The 24,802-nt window shown below is 36.0% G+C and overlaps 1 protein-coding gene across 4 annotated transcripts in view; it reads right to left on the bottom strand.

Annotated features, from left to right (window-relative positions):
- The window catches only part of LOC115215177 (adhesive plaque matrix protein 2), a 68,908-nt gene that overhangs the window by 24,223 nt on the left and 19,883 nt on the right, over positions 1-24,802 (bottom strand). Inside the window, exons 3-5 of one of the 4 annotated variants that reach the window (XM_029784358.2) lie at positions 22,703-22,870; positions 17,596-17,739; positions 414-1,593 (exon numbers count right to left, since the gene is read on the bottom strand). In XM_029784358.2, coding sequence (XP_029640218.1) covers positions 1,226-1,593; positions 17,596-17,739; positions 22,703-22,870 — 680 coding nt within the window. In that variant the 3' untranslated portion in view covers positions 414-1,225. Of the gene's footprint in view, positions 1-413; positions 1,594-17,595; positions 17,740-22,702; positions 22,871-24,802 lie in introns of those variants that run through there. The other 3 variants (XM_029784359.2, XM_036505412.1, XM_029784360.2) reach the window with 3 other exon arrangements.

The following is a 24,802-nucleotide window of genomic DNA, read 5'->3' on the forward strand; positions in this document are numbered from 1 at the left end:
AATGTACATAATTCCTCATCTCTCAAATATAGAACTGCTTCATATTTGTTACATAGAATGACTTTTTATGAAATATAAACGGTTTCAATGTGTACGTTCATCTTATCATTTATTAAGAATGGGAATTCAAAAATTAGGGAATAAGAAAAAAAATTTCTCATATTTTGTGCATAGCCAAGAAAGTGTATGGAAATTCAGCTTAGAATCTCTTCTTATACATGTTATCTATCTAGGCGCCTGAAATGGGGTTCAAGAATTTTATTGCGTAGAAAAGTTTTCTTCTGAACTGAATTGCAAGTTTCTATTCAGGATATGGTCAGCTGTGTGTACAAGTGCCTGCGTGTTTTGTTTTGTTGTTTTGGTGGGTATGCTGTTCTGTGGAAGGAAATATTGTTGCGTCAAAACAGTTTTTGTTTCTTTTTTATCCAGAAAATGGTTAGCTGTATGTATATATTGTATTAAAAAGTGGGTGAGTCTGGTACGATTTTACGTATTCGCTTTACTAGGTTAAAGGGAATGTCCAATTTTGTGAGTTGTGGGTCAACAGAAGGCACTGCTTGGAGTCCATGGTTTTATAGAGCTTATCCCTTTCTATTTTGTCATCACTGCTGGGGATTGAGATATTTAGAAAGAAAAGTTCCTTAGAGTTAAACTCCATTATGAATTGGAAGTCGCTGATTAGGTCGATCAGCATATTTTTGAATTCTGTAAGTATATCAAGATTATCCTGTCATAAGATAAAGCAATCGTCCAAGTATCTTTTCCAGTTATTTTTAAGTTGTGTATGAAATGTATCTCCGAATAGAAGAAGGGAATGGTTGTAAATCTTCAGCTCATGGGAATCCGTTGACTAAATTGGCATATGTGGAGGCTACCTTCGTACTCATTGCCGTTCCTCATATTTGCGTGTATGCTGATCAATGGATCAGCATACAGGCAAACGAATTGCTCTGTAGAATGAATTTGATGACAAAGTCTTTTTTGATGCGTTCGGCAGTTCATCTTGGTGTGTGTCTACTCAGTACTGAATTGCAGTTATTCTTAAGTCATTCTTGTGTAGAATGACAACATCAAAGAAAGCAGAAAACTGTGTGTTCATGTTAAATTGTTTTCTTTTTCAAAAATATATTATGCTATGGAAAGAAAGATTATTACACACAGACGCACATACATGCATGATAGATGCAAATATATACATACTCACATACATATGCATGTATATACCCTACACTACAGTAGTTGCTCTATCTTTTTGAGTGTTTTTGTCATCTTCAATAAGCATTTCTCGTTTTTTCGGCATCGTTAAGCGTAATTTTTCCCAGAATTTGCTAAGTTTGGGACTATCTTGTTCACTGGTCCCTGGCCATTCCAAATAGGTGATTGACTTGAGGATGTAAGAAAGGTTTTTGTCCAGTTCTTGTATACTTATGTCACGGAATATAATTGGGATGATCTTTTGACGTTTCTTAAGCATTTCCTGGTGAGCAACTTGATATTCCATGCGTGTCCATTCACTGATCACATAATCAGGGGACAGAATTAGGATTGTTCGTCTACTCTTCTCTACAGCATTAATTATGTTGTTGCAAATAGCTGCAAGAAAAAAAGGCAAAAATAAGAGTTTTTGTTGTCGCCGTTCTTATTGTTTAGAATCAAGTAAACCCCAATACGGCAAATCTATTTTATTCTTTTATTCTTTTATTCATTTGATTGCGGCCATGCTGAAGTTCTATCTTAATATGTTTAATAATGGTCCAGCACTGGCCATCCCATATTTATTTGCCGCAGATTCTATATGCGTTTTACTCCAACGTTTATTTTAGACGGTACAGTATGATTTGAAGGAACTTTGACTGCTACTTCTACTAGGTGGATCGGTCCCACAAATACTGAAGTATTCAGATATGCTAATAAATTAATTGAATTATAATTGAATTATACTCGTTTCGCTGCCGAATATTATGAATTCTGGTCCACTTTAATAGAATTATGAAATGAGTTCTTTCTGCCAGAAAATGAAGACAGGAAGCAACTAAACGTTTAAAACAACTACTTCTGCTCATGATCAGAGATGCACATATCGTCAGCCACTAAGGGACATGCTCAACTGGTTAAGGTCAAACAACTGACAAGCAAATCTGTGGTATTGAGCAGAATATTTGCTGTAGCCCATCTTTTATACCAAGACAAAACAATGTACCTGATTATTATTATTATTATTATTATTATTGAGTGAGAAAGCAGTGCATGCCATCAAAGTGACACTGGGGTAAAATATACGAAGCCCAATATACCTATCATGACTACCCGTCTGATAAGGGTACACCAGGCACATGCATCACAACCATATGTGCGCGACATGGTGATCTCATATCAAGATAAACTGCACATGACCTTGCAGGTGGGGCCCAGTTAGAATTTTCTTCAGGTTGAGTAGCCCATCCCGCTCAAACGGTCCCTGAATAAGGGTTGTTTAAGGATGTTGAAAAAACCACCCATGCTTCCAGAGGTGAATTATTCAAACCCCAAAGAATCCCTCTCAACACATGGCTATGATGCTCCCCCACTACTTCTGCTCGTGATCAGAGATGCACATATCGTCAGCCACTAAGGGACATGCTCAACTGGTTAAGGTCAAACAACTGACAAGCAAATCTGTGGTATTGAGCAGAATATTTGCTGTAGCCCATCTTTTATACCAAGACAAAACAACGTACATGATAACACTTCCAATCAGTTAAGATCAGAAGCCATGAGAGCCACTGCCTGGTACTGCATCAGGATATTTATTATTATTATATTATTATTATTATTATTATTATTATTATTATTATTATTATTATTATTATTATTATTATTGTTATCATTATTATCATCATCATCATCATCATTATTATTATTATTATTATTATTATTGTTATTATTATTATTATCATCATCATCATCATTATTATTATTATTATTATTATTATTATTATTATTATTATTATTATTATTATTATTCAGCAGTTTTATTTTCATCCTGTGCTTTCACTGCACTACCGAGCACAAATATGTGTGCCTTTGGTACGTGCTGTGGTTTGTTGTGGTGCGCTGATTTTTACTGTATTGAATGTATTTAAACGTAGAATGTGTGTGGTGCCTAGTAGTGCTATTTTCTGTGTGTTATATATAATTGTACGTTCTGTGTGTTATATATACTTTGTTGTGTATTGATCTGAATGCTTTTTTTATAATACCTAATGCGCCTACTATGATAGGAATTGTTTCTGTTTTTAGGCTCCACATTCGAGTTACCTCTATTTTCAGATCTTTGTATTTTGAAAGTTTCTCCGTTCCTTTTAGAGAAACATTGTCAACCGTTGGTATTGATACACCAATTAGAAAGCATTTTTTTCTTTGTGATCTCCGACAATTATATCCGGCTTATTGGCCATAATTTCTCTATCTGTGTGTATTGGCATATCCCAGTGTGTGGTTAGTTTCTCCTTTTCTGTGAACTTTTCTGGCGTGTGCCTATATCATCTTTTTTCTGTTGTTATTCCATAGTGTTGGCATAGATTCCAGTATATATGTTCCTTCTCAACCAGGATTGGGCAGCCAGAGACAATATGATTTATTGTTTCTGCTCCATCTCCACATATTCTGCAGTTACTTATGTTTCTTTTCATTATATGTTTTTGGTAATTTCTGGTGGGGAGGCTTTTTGGTCTTGTGCTGCAATTAAAAACCCTTCAGTCTCTGCTTTGTGTCCTGAGCCTCTCAGCCATTGCTGAGATTTTGCTTTTTCTATCTCTTTTACTGTTTAGCTTAACCCAGTATTTTCCATGAAGGGGCTTTTCTTGCCATCGTTTTATCATAATCCGTTGCTATTCCAGTTTTAGTTTGGATTTCAGTTATTTAGCAGTTTTTATTGTTTCTTTTTTTTCTTCATAGTTGTTAGCTACTATAACTTCTTTTTTGTATTTATCAGCTTCCTTAAAGACTGAAAACAGATTAATGTTTTGTTCATGTTTTGTGGTCCTTTGTGTTAGTTTTGCTTGTTTTTGAAGTAGGTATTTCTGTAGTCCTATGGTGATTATTTTGTAATAGATTTCTAGCTGTATAAGGCCTCTACCACCTTCGATACCTTGTAACTATATAGCATTCTAAATCCTGTCATTAGTTTTCTTGTTTTCCTGTCTAACTTTATTATTATTATTATTATTATTATTATTATATTATTATTATTATTATTATTATTATTATTATTATTATCATTATTATTGAGTGAGAGAGCAGTTCATGCCATCAAAGTGACACTGGGGTAAAATATAAGAAGCCCAATATACCTATCATGACTACCCGTCTGATAAGGGTACACCAGGCACATGCATCACAACCATATGTGCGCGACATGGTGATCTCATATCAAGATAAACAGCACATGACCTTGCAGGTGGGGCCCAGTTAGAATTTTCTTCAGGTTGAGTAGCCCATCCCGCTCAAACGGTCCCTGAATAAGGGTTGTTTAAGGATGTTGAAAAAACCACCCATGTTTCCAGAGGTGAATTATTCAAACCCCAAAGAATCCCTCTCAACACATGGCTATGATGCTCCCCCACTACTTCTGCTCGTGATCAGAGATGCACATATCGTCAGCCACTAAGGGACATGCTCAACTGGTTAAGGTCAAACAACTGACAAGCAAATCTGTGGTATTGAGCAGAATATTTGCTGTAGCCCATCTTTTATACCAAGACAAAACAATGTACATGATAACGCTTCCAATCAGTCAAGATCAGAAGCCACGAGAGCCACTGCCTGGTACTGCATCAGGGCATTTATTATTATTATTATTATTATTGAGTGAGAGAGCAGTGCATGCCATCAAAGTGACACTGGGGTAAAATATACGAAGCCCAATATACCCATCATGACTACCCATCTGATAAAGGTACACCAGGCACATGCATCACAACCATATGTGCGCGACATGGTGATCTCATATCAAGATAAACAGCACATGACCTTGCAGGTGGGGCCCAGTTAGAATTTTCTTCAGGTTGAGTAGCCCATCCGCTCAAAAGGTCCCTGAATAAGGGTTGTTTAAGGATGTTGAAAGAACCACCCATGTTTCCAGAGGTGAATTATTCAAACCCCAAAGAATCCCTCTCAACACATGGCTATGATGCTCCCCCACTACTTCTGCTCGTGATCAGAGATGCACATATCGTCAGCCACTAAGGGACATGCTCAACTGGTTAAGGTCAAACAACTGACAAGCAAATCTGTGGTATTGAGCAGAATATTTGCTGTAGCCCATCTTTTATACCAAGACAAAACAATTATTATTATTATTATTATTATTATTATTATTATTATTATTATTATTATTATTATTATTATTATTATCATTATTATTATTATTATATGTTTGACTTTTGCTTTATATTTGTACAAGTTGTCTCCAAGTCTCACCCAGAGACCTCAAGAGACAACAGGGTTGGAAGTTCATGTTGTTGTTATGCCTAGTGTGCCATATATTTGGGGTGTGTGGGTGTTGTACTAATGAATGTGTAAAAAAAATTTTTTTTTTTTAAACCGAAAATTATGTTTGTTTTAAACCTTGAGATTACATAGAAAGTATTTTGCGTAGGATATGAGCAGTTCCCATGAGCACTATCTTTTGAATTTCTGCCATTTTTGGGTTTCCTGGTATCTGAGTTAGGTAGCTATCTGCCCCTTTTGCTATCATTCCCAGGGCACCTATGACAACAGGTATTGTTTTAGTCTTCAGCTTCCACATTTTGCTGATTTCTATTTCAAGATCTTTATATTTGCTCAGTTTTTGGTAGGTCTTGACAGATACGTTTATATCGGTTGGGACAGTCATATCAATGAGGAGGCATGTTCTTTGTTTGAAGTCTTTCAATATGATGTCTGGCCTATTTGCATCTATCTTTCTGTCAGTTTGAATGGCGAAGTTCCAGAGGAGTGAGAGCACTGGGGGTGGTTTGTGTTCCCACCAGTTTTTTTCATGGGGCAAATTCAGGTTTTTACAGATTACCCAGTGAATATATTGTGCAGCTCTATCGTGCCTGTTGAGATACTCTGTAGGCGCTAGAAGACTGCACTTGGAGACCACATGGTCAATGGTTTCATTTTGTTGCTTGCATACACGACACGTTGGACTGCTTCTGATCTTTAATATGTTGACCTGGTAGTTTCTTGTTGGTAGGCATTGATCTTGAGCCGCTATGATAAACCCCTCTGTTTCAGATTTTAAGCCAGAGGCCATTGGCCATTGATGGATCAGGGCTTTGTCAACATCTGCATTATTTGCTCTCTTTGGGTATTTGCCATAGAGAGGTTTTTCTTGCCATTTATCATTCAGAATATCTAAGGCTGCAGATTTAGCACGGGTTTTCATGCGCTTAGGTTTTTCTGTGCCTGTTTCTTGTATGTCTATCTCTAATTCCGAAATTTGTTGTATTCGGAATTCACTTAGGTATTCCTTTGCCTGTTTTGTTACTGAGTATGATGCTTTCTTGTTTTCATGTTTTGAGACAAGTTTTAACATCCAGTCCTCAGAGTTTTTCAGGTAGGTGTCTAGGCCAATTGTAGCAATCTTCATTGTTATTGCCAGTTGTAAAAGTCCACGGCCTCCCTCTTTTCTTGGCAGAGAAAGTCGTTCTGTATCTGCCTTAGGGTGGTGCATTCTATGCATTGTCAACAGTTTTCGTATTTTTCTGTCAAGATTACATATTTCAGTAATTGACCAGTTAACGATACTGAAACTGTAAGTCACGACTGTTATGGCTAATGCATTGATCGCTTCGATCCTGTTTCTCGTATTATTATTATTATTATTATTATTATTATTATTATTATTATTATTATTATTATTATTATTATATTATTATTATTATTATTATTATTATTATTATTATCATTATTATTATTATTATTATTATTATTATTATTATTATTATATTATTATTATTCAGTAGTTTTATTTTTATAGCGTGCTTTCACTTCACTACCGAGCGCAGCTCTGTGTGCCTTGGGTATGTGCTGTGATTTGTTGTGATGCTCTGATGGTTATTGTATGGAAAGTGCTCTGCGTAGATGTGTGCAGTGCCTAGTAGTGCAATTTTCTGTATGATATATGTGTTTGTAAGTCCTGGTGTTTTTGTTATGTATTTGTCTGAATATTTTTTTATCATGCCTAATGCACCTACTATGATAGGAATTGTTTCTGTTTTCAGATTCCACATTCTAGTTACCTCTATTTCCAGGTCTTTGTATTTTGAGAGTTTCTCCATTTCTTTTAGAGACACGTTGTCATCTGCCGGTATTGATACATCAATTAGAAAGAATTTTTTTTCTTCATGATCTCTGACAACTATATCTGGTCTGTTGGCCTTAATTTCTCTATCTGTGTGTATCGGCATATCCCAGAGTATGGTTGCTTTCTCGTTTTCTGTGACCTTTTCTGGTGTGTGCTTATACCATCTTTTTTCTGTTGTTATTCCATAATGTTGGCATAGCTTCCAATGTATATAGGTTCCAACTCTGTCATGTCTGTGAATATATTCCTTCTTAGCCAGGACTGGGCAGCTAGAGATAATATGATTTATTGTTTCTTGTCCATCTCCACATATTCTGCAGTTACTTGTAATATTTCGTTTCATTACATGTTTTTGGTAATTTCTGGTGGGGAGGCTTTGGTCTTGTGCTGCAATTAAAAATCCCTCTGTTTCTGCTTTGAGTCCTGAGCTTCTCAACCATTGCTGGGATTTTTCTTTGTCTATTTCTTTTGCGTTTAGTTTAGTGCAGTATTTACCATGAAGGGGCTTTTCTTGCCATCGTTTTATCATGGATCGTTGCTGTTCTATTTTTAGTTTGGATTTCATTTGTTTTATAGCTTTTGTTGTTTCTTCATCATCTTCTTCTTCTTCTTTGTGTTTATTAGGTGGTATGATTTCTTGTTTGTATTTGTCAGCTTCCTTAAATACTGAGAACAGTTTTTTGTTTTGCTCGTGTTTTGCTGCTATCTGGATCAGTTTTCCTTCCTTCTGAAGTAGGTATTTTTGCAGTCCTATGGTGGTTATTTTATAGTAGTTTTCCAGCTGTATAAGGCCTCTACCACCTTCTATACGTTGTATATATAGTCTTTCTATGTCAGATTTTGGGTGATGCATCCTAGATCCTGTCAGTATTTTTCTTGTTTTCCTATCTATTTTGGACAGTTCATTTCGTGTCCAGTTAAGGATATTGTAGCTGTAACTTATAACTGGGACAGCTAAAGTGTTGATACCTATTATCTTGTTTTTAGCATTGAGCTCTGTTTTTAGTATTGATCTAACTCGTCTATAATATTCTTTTTTTATTTTCTCTTTCATTTGTGTGTGTTGTTCATGGATTCCTAAGTATTTGTAAGTTTGGCTTTGGTCTAATTCTTTTATTTCATTGGTTTTATCTAGTGTGATGTTGTTACTCTTAACTAGTTTTCCTCTTTTCATGGTTACTTTGGCGCATTTTTCTAATCCAAATTTCATATCTATTTCTTTGGTAAATCCATGAACTGTCTTTAATAGTGTTTCCAGCTGTTTGTCATTTGCAGCGTATAGTTTTAGGTCATCCATATATAAAAGGTGGCTGATCGTTTTGCCGTAACATTTATATCCGCATCCAGTTCTATTTAGCATATCAGATAGAGGTGACAGTGCCAAGCAGAAAAGGAGTGGAGAGAGCGTGTCTCCCTGGAATATTCCTCTTCTAATGGGGATGTCTTTGGTTTTCATGAGTCCCTCTTTTGTTTGGAGGTGTAGGACTGTTTGCCATTTATTCATAGAGTGCTCTATGAATTTTATGATTGTTGGTGCTACTTTGTTAATGGCTAGTGTTTCGAGGATCCATGTGTGGGGGATGCTATCAAACGCCTTTTTGTAGTCAATCCAGGCCATACTGAGGCCTTTCTTCTTTCTGTGGCTGTCTTCAGTTACGGCTTTATTAATCATTAGTTGATCTTTACAGCCATATGAGCCCTTGCGGCATCCTTTCTGCTCTTCTGGGAACAGTTTTGTTTTCGTCCAGGTGCTTGTTCAGCCTTTGCGATATCACTGCAGTAAATGCCTTGAACATAGTAGGGAGGCAGGTTATTGGTCTGTAGTTTTCTGGTTTTGTTGTTTCATTTGATTTGGGAATTAAGATGGTTTTCCCCTTCGTGAGCCATTCAGGCATTGTCTCTGGCTCTGCTAGTATGCTGTTAAAGTTTTCAGCCAGCTTTTTGTGCATTCCTGTTAGATATTTCAAACAGAAGTTGGGGATCTTGTCATGCCCAGGTGCCTTCCAGTTGCTTAGTTTTTGCAGTGCCTGGGTGACCTCTTCAGTTGTTATGGGGGTCCAAAGTTGTTCAGATGCCGAGTTTGTTATTTTCATACTCCTTTTTTTTTGGCTGTTCGTTCGCCGACCATATTTCTCTCCAGAATTCTTCCAATTCTTCTGCCGTTGGTGCTGCAGTGACTTCTATTTTATTTTTGCCCAGTTCTTGGTAGAACTTTTTGGGGTCGGAGTTGAACTTTTTGTTCTGTTCAAAGAAGCGTTGGCGTTTCTCGTACCGGGGGATCCTTTGAGCTTTGGCAAGGATATCTTGCTTCAGCTTTTCTTTTATCTCCGGCAAATCTTTTTCTGTGATGTTATATTTGCGGAGCATTTTTGTTCTCTTTTTGTTGCTCAGTAGCGTTGCTTGTTTGCTGATTTCATTAAGAATCGACAGGTCTTTTCTAATTTTTAAAATTTTGTTTTGGATGTTATTTATCCACAGGGTTTGTTTGGGTGGTGGTACTCCTGTTTGGGCGGGTTTGGGTGAGTATCCAGCTTCTTTTGTGGCTGCAGTGGCTGCTGCGTATATCAAGTCATTTAGTTCAGTGATATCACTTTTTTTTTGTTTCAGTGGCTAGTTCAGTGACGGCTAGGTTTATGTTGTTTATAATTGGTGTTGTTATTGCGTTTATTTTTATTCTTGGGAGGTATGGTCGGTGGTCCATTTTGGGCTCTGTGGTTTTCAGTTCTTTGATTATTTTATTTTTTATATTATCATAATCATTAGGCTCCCCTTCGTTGTTTACATCGTGTTTGTTGGGAATGTTGCGTTTGTCTTCGTGTTTTACAGTTTCAGTGTTTATATTATTGGGCATTGTTGTGTGGCTTCTATCTACATTTTCCTGGTGTATTTTTTCTTTTAAATGTTCTATTTCTATTTCTGATATTTTTTTGGCTTTGAGAATGTATCTTCGTACGTTAGCTAATTTATTAGGGTTCATTGCTGTATCCAAGTCTATATCTCTATTATTTTCCTTCCATATTTTATATGTATGTGTTGTTGTATTTTCATTTTGTGGGTAGAGCATTGCTGTGAAGTATGCGTGTAAGATAGAAATGTATTCCTCACGTGTCCATTTACGTCTTTTGGGTTTTATTTGCGGGACATGAGGTACAACGTCCGGCCCATTATTTTGACGGTCGTCATTTTCGTAGGGTACCGGTCCGTTTATTTCTGTTGTCACATTATTTCGCACGTGTAGTTTTTCGTACATTTTTTGTTGTAGGTTTAATGTACGTACCGCTCGATTGTTGTTATTATTATTATTATTATTATTATTATTATTATTATTATTATTATTATTATTATTATTATTATTATTATTATTATATTATTATTTTATTATTATTATTATTATTATTATTATTATTATTATTATTTTATGTTTGACTTTTGCTTTGCATTTGTACAAGTTGGCTCCAAGTTTCACCCAGAGACCTCAGTAAACAACAAGTTAGAAGTTCATGTTTTATGCCTAGGGTGACATATATTTGGTCTTGTACATAGTGTTGTCTAGAAAATGATGTGCTTGTTTTAAAATTTGAGATTCCATAGACAGTATTTTACGTAGGATATGGGCAGTTCCCATGAGTACTATCTTTTGAATTTCTGCCATTTTGGAGTTTCCTATTATTTTGGAGTTTCCTTTTGCTATCATTCCTAGGGCACCTATGGCAACAGATATTATTTTAATGTTCAGGTTCCACAATTTGCTAATTTCTATTTCAAGATCTTTATATTTGCTCAGGTTTTGGTAGGTCTTGACAGATACGTTTATATAGATTGGGACAGTCATATCAATGAGGAGACAGGATCGAAGTCTTTCAATACGATGTCTGGCCTATTTGCATCTATCTTTCTGTCAGTTTGAATTGTGAAATTCTAGAGGAGTGAGATATGATGTTTTTTCAAGTACTGGGGGTGGTTTGTGTTCCCACCAGGTTTTATTATGGGGCAAGTCCAGGTTTTGGCAAATTACCCAGTGAATATATTGTGCAGCTCTATCATGCCTGTTGAGATACTCTGTAGACGCATGAAAACGGCACATGGAGACAACATAATCAATGATTTCACTTTGTTATTGACATACACGACATATTGGGGAGCTGCCTTTCTTTAATATGTTGGCCTGGTAGTTCCTAGTAGGTAGACATTGATCTTAGGCTGCTATGATAAACCCTTCTCTTTCTGATTTTAAGCCAGAAGCCAGAAGCCATTGATGGGTCAGGACTCTGTCAACATCGGCATTATTAGTTCTCTTTGGGTATTTGCCATTGAAGGGTTTTTCTTGCCATTTATCATTCAGAATATCTAAGGCAGTAGTTTAAGCACGGGTTTTCATGTGATTAGCTTTTTCTGCGCTTGTTTCTAGTAGTCTAATTCTGGAATTTGTTGTATTCGGAATTAGATATTCCTTTTCTTGTTTTGTTACTGAGTATCATACTTTCTTGTTTTCATGTTTTGAGACAAGTTTTAACATCCACTTCTCAGAGTTTTTCAGGTAGGTGTCTAAGCCAGTTGTGGCAATCTTCATTGTTAATGCTAGTTGTAAAAGTCCACAGCCTCCTTATTTTCTTGGCAGATAAAGTTGTTCTATATCTGCCTTAGGGTGGTGCATTCTATGCATTGTCAACAGCTTTCGTATTTTTCTGTCAAGGTTACATATTTCAGTAATTGACCAGTTAATGATATTGAAACTGTAAGTCACGACTGCTATGGCTAAAGTATTGATTGCTTCGATCCTCTTTCTTGCATTCAGATCTGTCTTCAGTACTGCCCTCACCCTGCGATAACATTCTCTGCTGATCCTTTCCCTCATCACTGCATGTTTGATTCCATCCCCTTCAATTACTCCTAGGTATTTGTAGCTCTCTGTTGGTTCTAATTCATTCTGCTGATCAGGGTTATCGTTAGATGTTTCTGTCAATTTTCCTTTGATAAAGGTAGCTTTTGCACATTTATCGAGGCCAAATTGTATCCTGATTTCATCACTGAATTATTTAACAATCGCGAAAAAGCCTTTGAGTTGTTGATCCTGTTTTTGCAAATAGCTTAAAATCGTCCATGAAAATGAGATGATTTATATTCTTATCAAACATTTTGTAACCGTACTGTGCATCACTGAGAATTTTGAGAGAAGTAATAAGGCTATACAAAAGTGGAGTGGTGATAGTGAGTCACCATGGAAAATGCCACATGAAATTCTTATCTCTCTAGCATTTAGGGATTCAATGTCACTGTTCAAAGTCAGAGTGGTTCTCCATGATCTCTTACAGAAAAAAAGTTTCGCAGAGTAGGAACTATTTTATACATTTCCAGACATTTCTTAATCCAGCTATATGGTAGGCTATCAAAAGCTTCTTTTATAGTCTATCCAGGCTATTGACAAGTTTTTGTGTCGTTTGTGACAATCTTCTAAGATCATCTTATTGATGTGTAACTGATCTTTACAACCATAAGATCCACGTTTACATCCTTTTTGCTCATTAGGGAATATGCTACTTTCTATGGTATTAAAAATAAACTATGGGTATGTTCAGTCAGGACAGATGTTAGCGTTTTATACATTGCTGTTAAGCAGGTCGATAATTGTTTGGTTCATTTGTTTCTTCATTTTTTGGAAGTAGGAATTAACTAGCCAAGCGGGGATCATACTAGGATGTTGCAAAACATCGTTGTAAAGTTTTGTTAGTAGTTCATGGCTATCTGGGAAGGCATTCAACCAGAAGCTAGGAATTTATACTTTCCTGGCGACTTCCATTTGTTTGACCTCCTGAGAACTGATCTTATATCTTCTACCTTGACACCCTTCCACTTTTGCTCCTCTAAGAATCTAACACGCTTTTCATACCTTGCTATGCGGGAAGCTTTAGCACATATCTTTTGCATGATGGTTTCTATGGTGGTATCAATGTCAAATATGGTTTTCATATTCAATTTTTTTTTAATTTTCGGGGTTTTTGTAGGTTTGATAGTCTTCTTAAACTTAGGTTTTCAAACATTCTATGTCGGACCTAAGTAGCTTAATTTGGTGTTGAATACGTTCTTGCCAAGAAGGCTTTTTGTGGGAATGTTGTCATTTTTTAATCTTTTTACCACATAGAACTGTTGGAATTTTCGCGGATGCATAGTACGGGTGGTTGAGATCTGTAATATCAACATCGTTAGTTGAAACTATATCCTTAAATGCAAGGCAGATTCTACTAATTATTTTCAGGTTTTGGTCAGAATTGCGAACTTTTGGGAGAGTATCGCGTTCATTCATACTGGTTTCTTTAATTTTCAGCCATTCAGTCATGATTTGACTTTTTAGATCATGTAGTTCTGTTGGGTCAATTTCTGTGTGACTTTCTTCACCTATTTGATTTTCATCTGCCTTAGTGTTTATAGTTGGTTCAGAGAGAATTTCACTTTGCTTATTAGTTATATTAACTCTTTCAATCATTACTGCATTTTCATCAGCCCTGGGCTGGTCTGTAATTATTTCCTCTGTAGTATCTTCTTTAGCTGCAGATTCACTCTTTTTATCCCTTGCTGCTTGTTTAATTTGGTCAATTTCTACTTGAGTTAGCAGACGTTGGCAAGTTTTACTACTGTCTATGTAGGGTCTTACTTCAAGGTGTTTCTGTCTCTGGTTTAAGTAGGTTTGTACAGTATTAGACTTATTTATGGGGTAATATATGGCATGATAGAAGGCCGTAAGAACTACTTTATTATCTTCCCTAGACCACTTTTCATTCTTTTACTTTTGGTTGTTTGATGGTGGACGGCCATCTTTTAGAATATTCCGGTTGTGGGGTATTTCCAGCTCCTGTGTATCGGAAAGATTTGAACCAGTAGCTGATTTCTCGAATCGAATCTGGTTCTTCATTCGAGTACGTGGCCTTTTGTAATCCGGTCGATGAGCATTCTAGTTTGTATTTTGCTTTAACAGTGAGGCATGACGAGTTTCGATGTTGACATTAGGGGACGGGTCAGTCTATTTAGGGCTAATTTTTTGAGACAACACCGCCTCCGAGTTCTCTGCATGTAAACATTGCTCATAACGTAGCTTCTTAAGGCTAACAGATCTATATTGAGTACGTGGCCCTTTGTGATACGGTCGACTACTAATCTGGTTTCTAATTTGCTTTGTTGTCATTGAGGCATGACGAGCTTCGACGTTGGCACCATTAATAAAATAATAATAATAATAGTAGTAGTAGTAGTAGTAGTAGTAATAATAATAATAATGATAATAATAATAATAATAATAATAATAATAATAATAATAATAATGATAATGATAATAATAATAATAATGATAATGATAATAATAATAATGATAATAATAATAATGATAATAATAATAATAATGATAATGATAATAATAATAATGATAATAATAATAATGATAATAATAATAATAATGATAATGATAATAATAATAATGATAATAATAATAATGATAATAATAATAATAATAATAATAATAAATGCCCTGATGCAGTACCAGGCAGTGGCTCTCATGGCTTCTGATCTTAACTGATTGGAAGTGTTATCATGTACATTGTTTTGTCTTGGTATAAAAGATGGGCTACAGCAAATATTCTGCTCAATACCACAGATTTGCTTGTCAGTTGTTTGACCGTAACCAGTTGAGCATGTCCCTTAGTGGCTGACGATATGTGCATCTCTGATCACGAGCAGAAGTAGTGGGGGAGCATCATAGCCATGTGTTGAGAGGGATTCTTTGGGGTTTGAATAATTCACCTCTGGAAACATGGGTGGTTCTTTCAACATCCTTAAACAACCCTTATTCAGGGACCTTTTGAGCGGATGGGCTACTCAACCTGAAGAAAATTCTAACTGGGCCCCACCTGCAAGGTCATGTGCTGTTTATCTTGATATGAGATCACCATGTCGCGCACATATGGTTGTGATGCATGTGCCTGGTGTACCTTTATCAGACGGGTAGTCATGATGGGTATATTGGGCTTCGTATATTTTACCCCAGTGTCACTTTGATGGCATGCACTGCTCTCTCACTCAATAATAATAATAGTAGTAATGATAATAATAATAATAATAATAATAATAATAATAATAATAATAATAATAATAATAATTTATTCCTTCGTAACACAGTCTAGGTAAAAATGCACCGGAATCTTTCGTCATCTGTCAAGCCACAAGGACTTCAGTTCGATAATACTTTCCTTAAGATGTGCGCTGATTTTTCACGACATCAATCTTGCATTGGATTTCCAGTTGCCTTAAGAAGTTTTGAAGTTTCAATCACCAATGGCATCACTTTTACATAACCCTTTCGCATTCCGTACAGTCTTGCCATTTGCACTTTCAATTCGGAGAACTTGGTGATTTTTTCAACCTCTTTATTCATAACATTCATGTCATTCGGTATGGCTATATCAATGATCTGACAGTATTTGTCTCTCTTATTCAATATGACAATATTCAGTCGAGGATTTTCGATTGCACGATCCGTCTGAAAATCATATTTCCAGAGTGCTGTTACTTTTCCATCCTCCTGCATAACTTTACTTGGTACATGCTCATACCAGTTCTCTGTTACTTCATTTTGGGATGTACAGCATAAGAGCAAATGAAGACACATACACATTTTATCGTGGCGGGGCTTGTATTCTTTTTGTGCAAGACTCTCATATCCATTTACCAAGTGGGTCACAGTTTCCACACTCTTTCCACAGAGTCTGCATTACTGGGTGTCAGAAGTTTTATAGATGTTATGCTTCACTGAATTGGCAGCGAGAGCCTCGTCTTGTGCAGCAATGATCAGGCTTTCGGTTGTACGCTTGAAATCATCTCACTCAAGCCAGACCCACAATATCTTATTATCTTTAACAGGCGGCGAGCTGGCAGAAACGTTAGCACGCTGGACGAAATGCTTTGCGATGTTTCGTCTGCCGCTGTGTTCTGAGTTCAAATTCCGCCGAGGTCGACTTTGCCTTTCATCCTTTCGGGGTCGATAAATTAAGTACCAGTTACGCACTGGGGTCGAATGTAATCGACTTAATCCCTTTGTCTGTCGTTTTTGTCCCCTCTGTGTTTAGCCCCTTGTGGGTAGTAAAGAAATATATATACTTAACGTCTTGTGTATTCCTTTCAAACTGTCCATGCATTCTCATTTCAAGAAGTTCTTTTCTCTTTTCCTCAGCTCTTTGGTTAAACTCTTCCTTGCCCATCATTTCATTTGCATTTACACCCATATCTTTCCCAGCATATTGCAGCACATCTTCATCACTATTTATCAAATACTCGGCAAGCGTTCTCCTTTCACTCCTTATACAATAGTCTATACTAATTAGTCTTCTTTCTGTTTATATACAGTCTGTTTACGTTTGCCTTAGAGTGTAGTGCCCCATGCAGTGTCATCAACCTTTTCGTCCTTCTATCCAGTGTTGATATTTCCTCATCAGTCCATCTGAAGGCGGTAAGCTAGCAGAATCGTTAGCACGCCTGGCAAAATTCTTTGCGGATTTTCGCCTGTCTTTACGTTCTGAGTTAACCTTAATGATTTTCCTGTATAAACTACTAAGTAGGATAAGCGAATCATTCTTTGGCTGAAGCTAGGCAGGAAATCATGAAGTAACACATAATGTCGATTCTTGGAATGTTATTTTAAAAATGTTTAATTTGTATATATTCATCTGATAAAAACGTTTCATTTCGCATGATGTAATAACTCTATTCATAAATAAAAGACTCGTTTGAAACAACTATAGTGAATGAACTAATATCCATCGGTTGTTATACACGTATAGATATATGTGGCCAAGTGGTTAGACTGTTCAGCTCACGATCACGAGGCTATGGGTTCAATTCTTGGGTAGTGAATTGTGTTACAGTAAGGCACTGTATTTCACATTGCTTAAGTTTTCTAATCGCAAAGAACCCTAACCGAGAGGCCGCGCAGCTCTCTATCTCCAACCACTTGTTACGTTCTGGATATTACGCTGATTCAATGGTAGTTGTATTACGTTTCACTTGAAATAACAGTCAAATCACCTTCAAATCACCTTCTGTCTTAAAAAAGAAACGTTACATTTAATAATGTAATACTAAATATGTTATATCTGAATGAAGGAAAGGCGGGACACGACTAGAATGTGTATCATTAAAGGTCTATTGTATTAGGGCTGAACTGGTACTAAAAAACCATAACGCAAAAGTAAAGAAAATTGAAAAGAGAATACGTGACTTACTTTCACCGACAAGAAAGTCTCTGAAATGGACACACAATTTAAAACCCATTTCATTCTCTAGGGTGGGAAACAGTGTGTTAAATACCCAATATTCATCCGATGTTGCAGAACGGAACGAGATGAAAGCGTCATACTCTTTACCATCTGAAATATATACATGTATAGTATAATCTACCAACGAGCAATAAAAATAAGAATCGACACTACCCAATGTCAGTAATACAAATCAAAGAAAACAGTGACAACGAACGGAGAGAGAACAAAAACATGTTTAAAGAAATGATATAAACGGGATTTCATCACTTTAAGGCAGTGTCCCAAATTCCCACGATGTCAAACAACATTAGAATTATTATCTGACGTGGTTTGGGAATATACAAGCATGTTTATATCCAGTTCATGTTTACTTATGAACATATATGTTTTGTCTATGCCAACACACACACGCACCCCCCGCACACACACACATACACACACACACACACACACACATACACACACACAAACACACACACAAACACACACGCACACACACACACACACACACACCAACGAGGATGTCTGAAAAGTTCCTGGCTTTGGGTAAAGGAAAATATAGGAAAATCAGTTTAATTATGATTTTATTCAACATATTTCCCTCTCAGATTTACAAACTTATTGCAGCGGTCCTTCAGTTTATCTAAGCTCAGTAAAAGAACTCGGAAGATTGGACCCTCGACCAGGCTTTTTGCGACACCCTTAAAGTCAGAAACTTTTCGGCACAACCCCCCCCCCCCACACACACGCACATACAGGCGCAGTATAACGACATTCCGTCTTTGATGAACATTACAAAAAAAAAAAAAACTATGATGCACTATGTAACTAAAAAGAATAAAAAATAACAACAAAAGTAGACGATGGAGAGAGACGGATCAGAATATTTAGCATATTTGGGAACTTCCCTCGTTAGTTGCCAATCGGATATCACTGTGATATCGACACCTTAAAGCAGATCACTGCTTCCGATGATGGCAAACAATATTGAAGATATGGTGTAATGCTATTTGGAAATATACGGACATATTTGATCCCAGAATACAAATTACAAATGTATGAATTGTAAACAGTAATATACAAGACGATAATTAACACTTTATCAACCAAGCCCATTTTTGCGTTATTTGTGTGATGAGTAATTGGTGACTCCCTTAGTAGGCAAAGTGAGAAAGCACCTATAATTAAATACTAATAAATACATACGAAACATAACTTGGTCTAAAAATGATGAAGCATTAAAGTAGTGAAAGAAAAAGAATGTGCTAGATAATCAGTGTTCAGTTGCCAATCATATTACGAGAGACTCCAGTTTTGCTCCGCGAACTCCCTCAAGAAATCCTATGATAAAATATGAGTATTTATTGAATTGGGACTCGTTGAGGATGGTAGGTACCGAAACTGGAGTGCTAATCATTAGCTAATGAAGAGTGATAAAAGGTGTAAAAAGAAGAACTAAAGACTGAAACAATCTTGAGTTAAAACACACTCAAATTAACTTCGGGAGTAACGGTTAATACAACCCAAGTATACACCCTATTACTAGTCTCCTTTAACCAAACGTAGTTCTAATTTTACCAATATTCGTTATCTATCTTAAACTTTTAGTCTTACCACTAGCCTGTTCATCAGTCTCAACTTTGTTCGACTCACAATGGAGGAATTGGTTGAGGCAAATTCTGTACAGTTTGTACATAATGTTTAGGCAAACAATGGGCCCGTCGTTTCATGCTATCTCGGTGATTTCATTTTTGGCAACAAGATTTGTCCCTGCTGTATCAAGCCAACTTAGCATATCAGTCTGACCTTCCATAATCCTTTTGAACATACGTATCAACTGGTTTCTATAAAATGTCAGCGTCTTGTACCAATATCCAAATATTAGGTCCCTTCCAGGTGCCTTCCCACTCTGCAGTTTGCCTACTGATATAGCGAAGGTTTCTACATCAATCTTGTATGTCTTACTGTTAGTGTTGGTACACTATTCTCTCTCAATTTTAATTAATCATGATGCATTCAGGTTGAAATCCCACTTTTTGTACCAAATTTTTGACCAGAATGATTGCAGATTTTCTTCGGAGGGGTTTTCTTAATGGCAATAATACATTTATGTATATATATATATATATATATGTATGTGTATACGTATTCACACACACACACGCACACACGCACACGCACACACACCACACACAAACACACACACACGTATATATATAGGAGAGTATTGTAGTTCGCTTGAAGCATTGTATATTGTTTGTAAAGAATAATGTTTTGAATGGCACAACAATGCATTATATTAACAACAATGGACTATAATAACTTATAATTCAATCATCAAGAGTATTATATATCTGAATATAAAAATTGCTATAATCGGTCTTCCAACGGTTTTTTTTCTGGAAGCGTCTCTGCAGCGGTCTCACGAAGTTCCTTCCGGAATTCTTCACGAGAAATGCGCGTGGGCGGCCTTTTCCCAAGCTCGTATGTGCTGGCACATCCGTAGCGCAGCTTCTAAGTTATGTATTATACGTGAAATTTCCTTTTATTTATCACCTTTTTTTTTATATAAAGAATACATGAGCATGCTATCAAAAATGAACCTACATGTATCCAGATGTAGCTAAATAATATTTTGACTACCAACTTCCAGCCTGTTGTTAATTTGGGGCTCTAGTCTGTCTATGAGGATAGCTTCCCTTATTCTTAGATTACCCAAATTTCTTTTATTGGCTTCAGTTGTGACTGTTCTGCCTTTGTCGGTGTTCCAGCATCTGTCTAGATGTTTTCTGAAGGAGGAGGCTCTCGTGTTCAGATGTAATGAAAATAACAAAAAGCACAACTAATAATGAAACAACTTAGGCAATAAAAATATTCCTCGTAAGATTCCCTCTATACAATAAAGAAATATAATATAGGAGAGGGTATATAAAGTTCCTGACTTTGGGTATTATAAAATACAGGAGGGTCAGTTAATAAGGATTTTATTGAACATATTCCCCTCTCAGATCCACATACTTATTGCAGCGGTCCTTCAGTTTTTCTAAGCCCTGTAAAACAACTCAGAAGGTTGGACCTTCAACCAGGATCTTTTCAGCACCACATCGTATATTCAATATACTAGTTTCACTGCCAACACAACACTACAGCATTATGGAAATATCAGCAGAATTAAACAATATATTTGCTCAGTTACAAATGAATAACACCATATTCGGAAGGAAATCCACTTGAATCGACCTCAGAAAAGAACAAGGCCTGAAGAGTCGCCATTATTTTTGTTCTAGTACATGCAATTCTTCAATGAATAAATGATTTTTTACACAGTCACAACAAGAATAGTCAATATATACAACATAAAGAAAGCATACATTAATTTAAGTGTACTACAAGGTAACAATGACAGGCCTGTTTTAACTTTTATGAGAATGACACAGAGGCTAAACAAATATAAATAGGATATAGCAGTCCTTTGCTGAATGTATCCCTCTTTCGGCCTGAAGGCATTTTGGGCGTACAACTGACTCGTTAATCTTGCTGCGATAATTGGACGTTAAGTGAGTTCTCATTCCGTCTAAATACTCATTTTTGTCTTTTGGGTCAACTGATATTCCAAATTATACATTGGTAACGCAGGATTGGCCAAACAGTGGAGCCGACGTAGTAGCAAGACTATTAATACCCTAAGTTGTTGCTTTTGTACATACACATTGTGTGCATCACACTTACATGATGTAAATAAACAAATACTAAAGGAAATACACATATATGTATGTATATATGTATATATGTATGTATATATATATACATACATACACACACACACACACACACACACACACACACACACACATATATATATATATATATGTGTGTGTGTGTGTGTGTGTGTGTGTGTATAAATATAAATAACAAAAAGGGACAACCAAACATCCAGATAGACGATACAAAGTAAACAAGGACGGGTCACTCGAAGTTTTCTTTCTTTAGTCATGCACCAGATTATCCTCGCAATTTCGGCTGATTATTCTTGAGATTGCTCCAATCTGGCCAGCCCCAAGGAAAAACTAATCTAAGAGCATTAGATCCCTTATAAGAAAGCAGGGAATATGTACAAAAACAAGGACGGAAAAAACGGACAATGTTACACAAATATAAATACAATAAAGATACAATAAAAATAACAACAGGACATAACTGTTTGACTAAGGACGAATTGAATTAAACTGGCACGTCTGGAAATGATACAAAGATTTTGCAAACACAGGGAAAAATATCGATGTTGCACGGAGAACGGTCAGACTAAGAAAGAAAGAACAGGCTTAGCAGATCGGTCACGTGGGAAGAGAAGAGAGAGAAGTAGAAGCAGAGGGACAGGAGAATTAAGGAGGGGAGAGAAAAAAATGACAGGGATATAATGAAGTGAAAAGTGGAGGGAAAGTGAGTGAGAACAGAAAGCAAAGAAATGTGAGAGAGGGGAAACGAAAGAACGAAGAGTGGAATGAATGAATAAGCGTGAAAGGGCTGATGGAAATAGAGTCGTAAAAGATTTTGGAAAGTGTGTACTTACACATAAGAGAACAAAGTGTACGCATACCACTATATATATGTATATATGTATATATATATATATATATTATATATATATATATATATATATATATATTATATATTATATATGTATATATGTTCAGCTCCATTTCTTCAATTCACCAATAATGTTTTAATTTCAATTATCCGCACCAACGCACGGTTGCAACGCCAGATGGTTGTACCTCCAACCGTGCTGTTTACTGCTGTGATTTTTGCTACTAAGGTATCGGTTAAACTTTTGATTAATCTACTACAAGATTATTCATCTTTCTATTTCACATAATATATATATATATATATATATATTATATATATATATATATATATATATATATATATATATAATATAAGTATGTATATATATATATATATATATATATATATATATATATATATATATATATATATATATATTATATATATATATATATATATATGTATGTTTATGCATATATATATATATAGTGTAAGAACTTACCATGGTCTTCATAATTCTGGAATGTGTAGATTATCTTGAGAATGAACGTGAATCTGTATCTCCACATGACATACACCGACACTGCGAGGACGAAGGACAATAATAATGGAATGGCGAGGAAACCCAAGTAACGCTTGTCCCATTCTTCTACTGTAGTCGGTGGTATTTCTGCAATGATTACAAGAATAAGGTTTTAGAAATCAACACATTTGTGTAAGTACTATACAGTGAAATCTAGATGAAAGAGTCGTCAGTGTCTGCGCGGAGGAAGTCTGAAGCTAAGAAATTAAGAGTAGCAAAGACTGTCCAATTGTTGAGAGGCTGGAAAATTGATATTTAGCCTTATATTTCCGTATAGCATAGTGGCTCTTAGACAGCACGTTGCAAGTGGTATCGACATGCATAGTACTTTTTATAATATAACCGAAGACTTCATAAATGCTTGAGATGGCACATGCCTAGAGGTTAGGAGTGCTGCATTTACGATCGCAAGATCGTGATTTCAGTTCCTGGGCGGGGTGGTGCGCAGTGCTCTCTTGAGCAAAACTCTTCATCCCATGTTGCTCTACGATCACTTCGGCGTCTAACATATGCTACAGATTACACCGGTTCAGCAACATCGGTTTGATAAAGAGAGGATGCTAATGTGAAACACGAACATTTGATCAGTAAGAATAAATCATTTGGCAGGTTGTTCTACAAGAAATTTCAGAACCGTGTTTTTCTCGGACTTCAGGAGATTGCCTTCACTAATGCTTGAGTATCTTAAAAATATCTTTTTATTTATAAAGCCGTTAAACACAAACAAACGCGTGGAAGATGGTTAGGGTACTCGGCCAAAGGTCGTGAGTTCGAGTACACTCAGCTGGCAAAAATGAGTCGCATCTGTAAACAACCTTGTCACATTCTATGTCATGTCGAGTCTCCATGAAAACTACGTTAAAGGCACACATGTTTGTGGAGTGCTCAATCACTTGCACGTTAATTTCACGAGCAGAGAGAGAATAAAATTATACATTGTTATTTGATTCACTATCTGATAGGAGATGCCTTGCCTGTTTCTCCTACATATACCAACTTGTTGCTCCGTTTAACAAATGAAATACGTGTAATGGTGAATAAACAATACTAAAAGGTTTTGATAGGTAATTACTCTATCATGCTATTTTCCAGTATTTTTCAACACTTACGCATACCTCAAATAATTATAACATCAATATACAATTTTGCAGCACCGGAATTTGCAGATGTTCTTCATAAAGGTTAGCTTGGAATATAACCCTGTTTACACTACATAATATATGTATTTATACATACGTATATGTACACACAAGCACACACACACACACACACACACACACACACACACACACACACACACACACACACACACACACACACACGCAGACACAAACACACGCACGCACATATATCTATAAAATAAAATAAGGACATAATGAAAAAGTGATTATATCATTGGCTTAGCGCATAACAGTGACAGTATAGGTAAAGATTAAAAAAAATTTTTAAACATAATTATAAAATATAATTATAATTAAGGGCTACTGGATATGACAAGCGGGATACAATGAAAGTAGATGTCAAATACCCGCAAACCACTCTAAAATGTGTTCTCTCTCTCTCGCTCTCTCTCTCTCTCTCTCTCTCGCTATATATATATATATATATATATATATATATATATATATATATATATCCATACATACATACATGCATACATACATACATGCATACATACATACATACATACATACATACATACATACATACATACATACATACATATATGCATACATGCGTACATATTGGGGCTCTGGGATATGTAACACACTACTTAAAGTATCAATCTGCTTAAAGTACCAATCTTTCTCAAAACCAGAAAGGAGAAAACTATTTCGAAGACTACAAATCCAATCTATCACTGGAACGGTAAAAATCTGTGAAACCTTCCAGAAGTTTATCATCTAAATATATACATACATACATACATACATACATATACATACATATATATGTGTGGCATTGATTTCCGTTTACTGCAATATCTATATAGTGAACCAGCAGCAGGTATTATCTGAT

This window comes from Octopus sinensis, linkage group LG8 (assembly GCF_006345805.1).
Source record: "Octopus sinensis linkage group LG8, ASM634580v1, whole genome shotgun sequence".
Classification (NCBI taxonomy): Eukaryota; Metazoa; Mollusca; class Cephalopoda; order Octopoda; family Octopodidae; genus Octopus; species Octopus sinensis.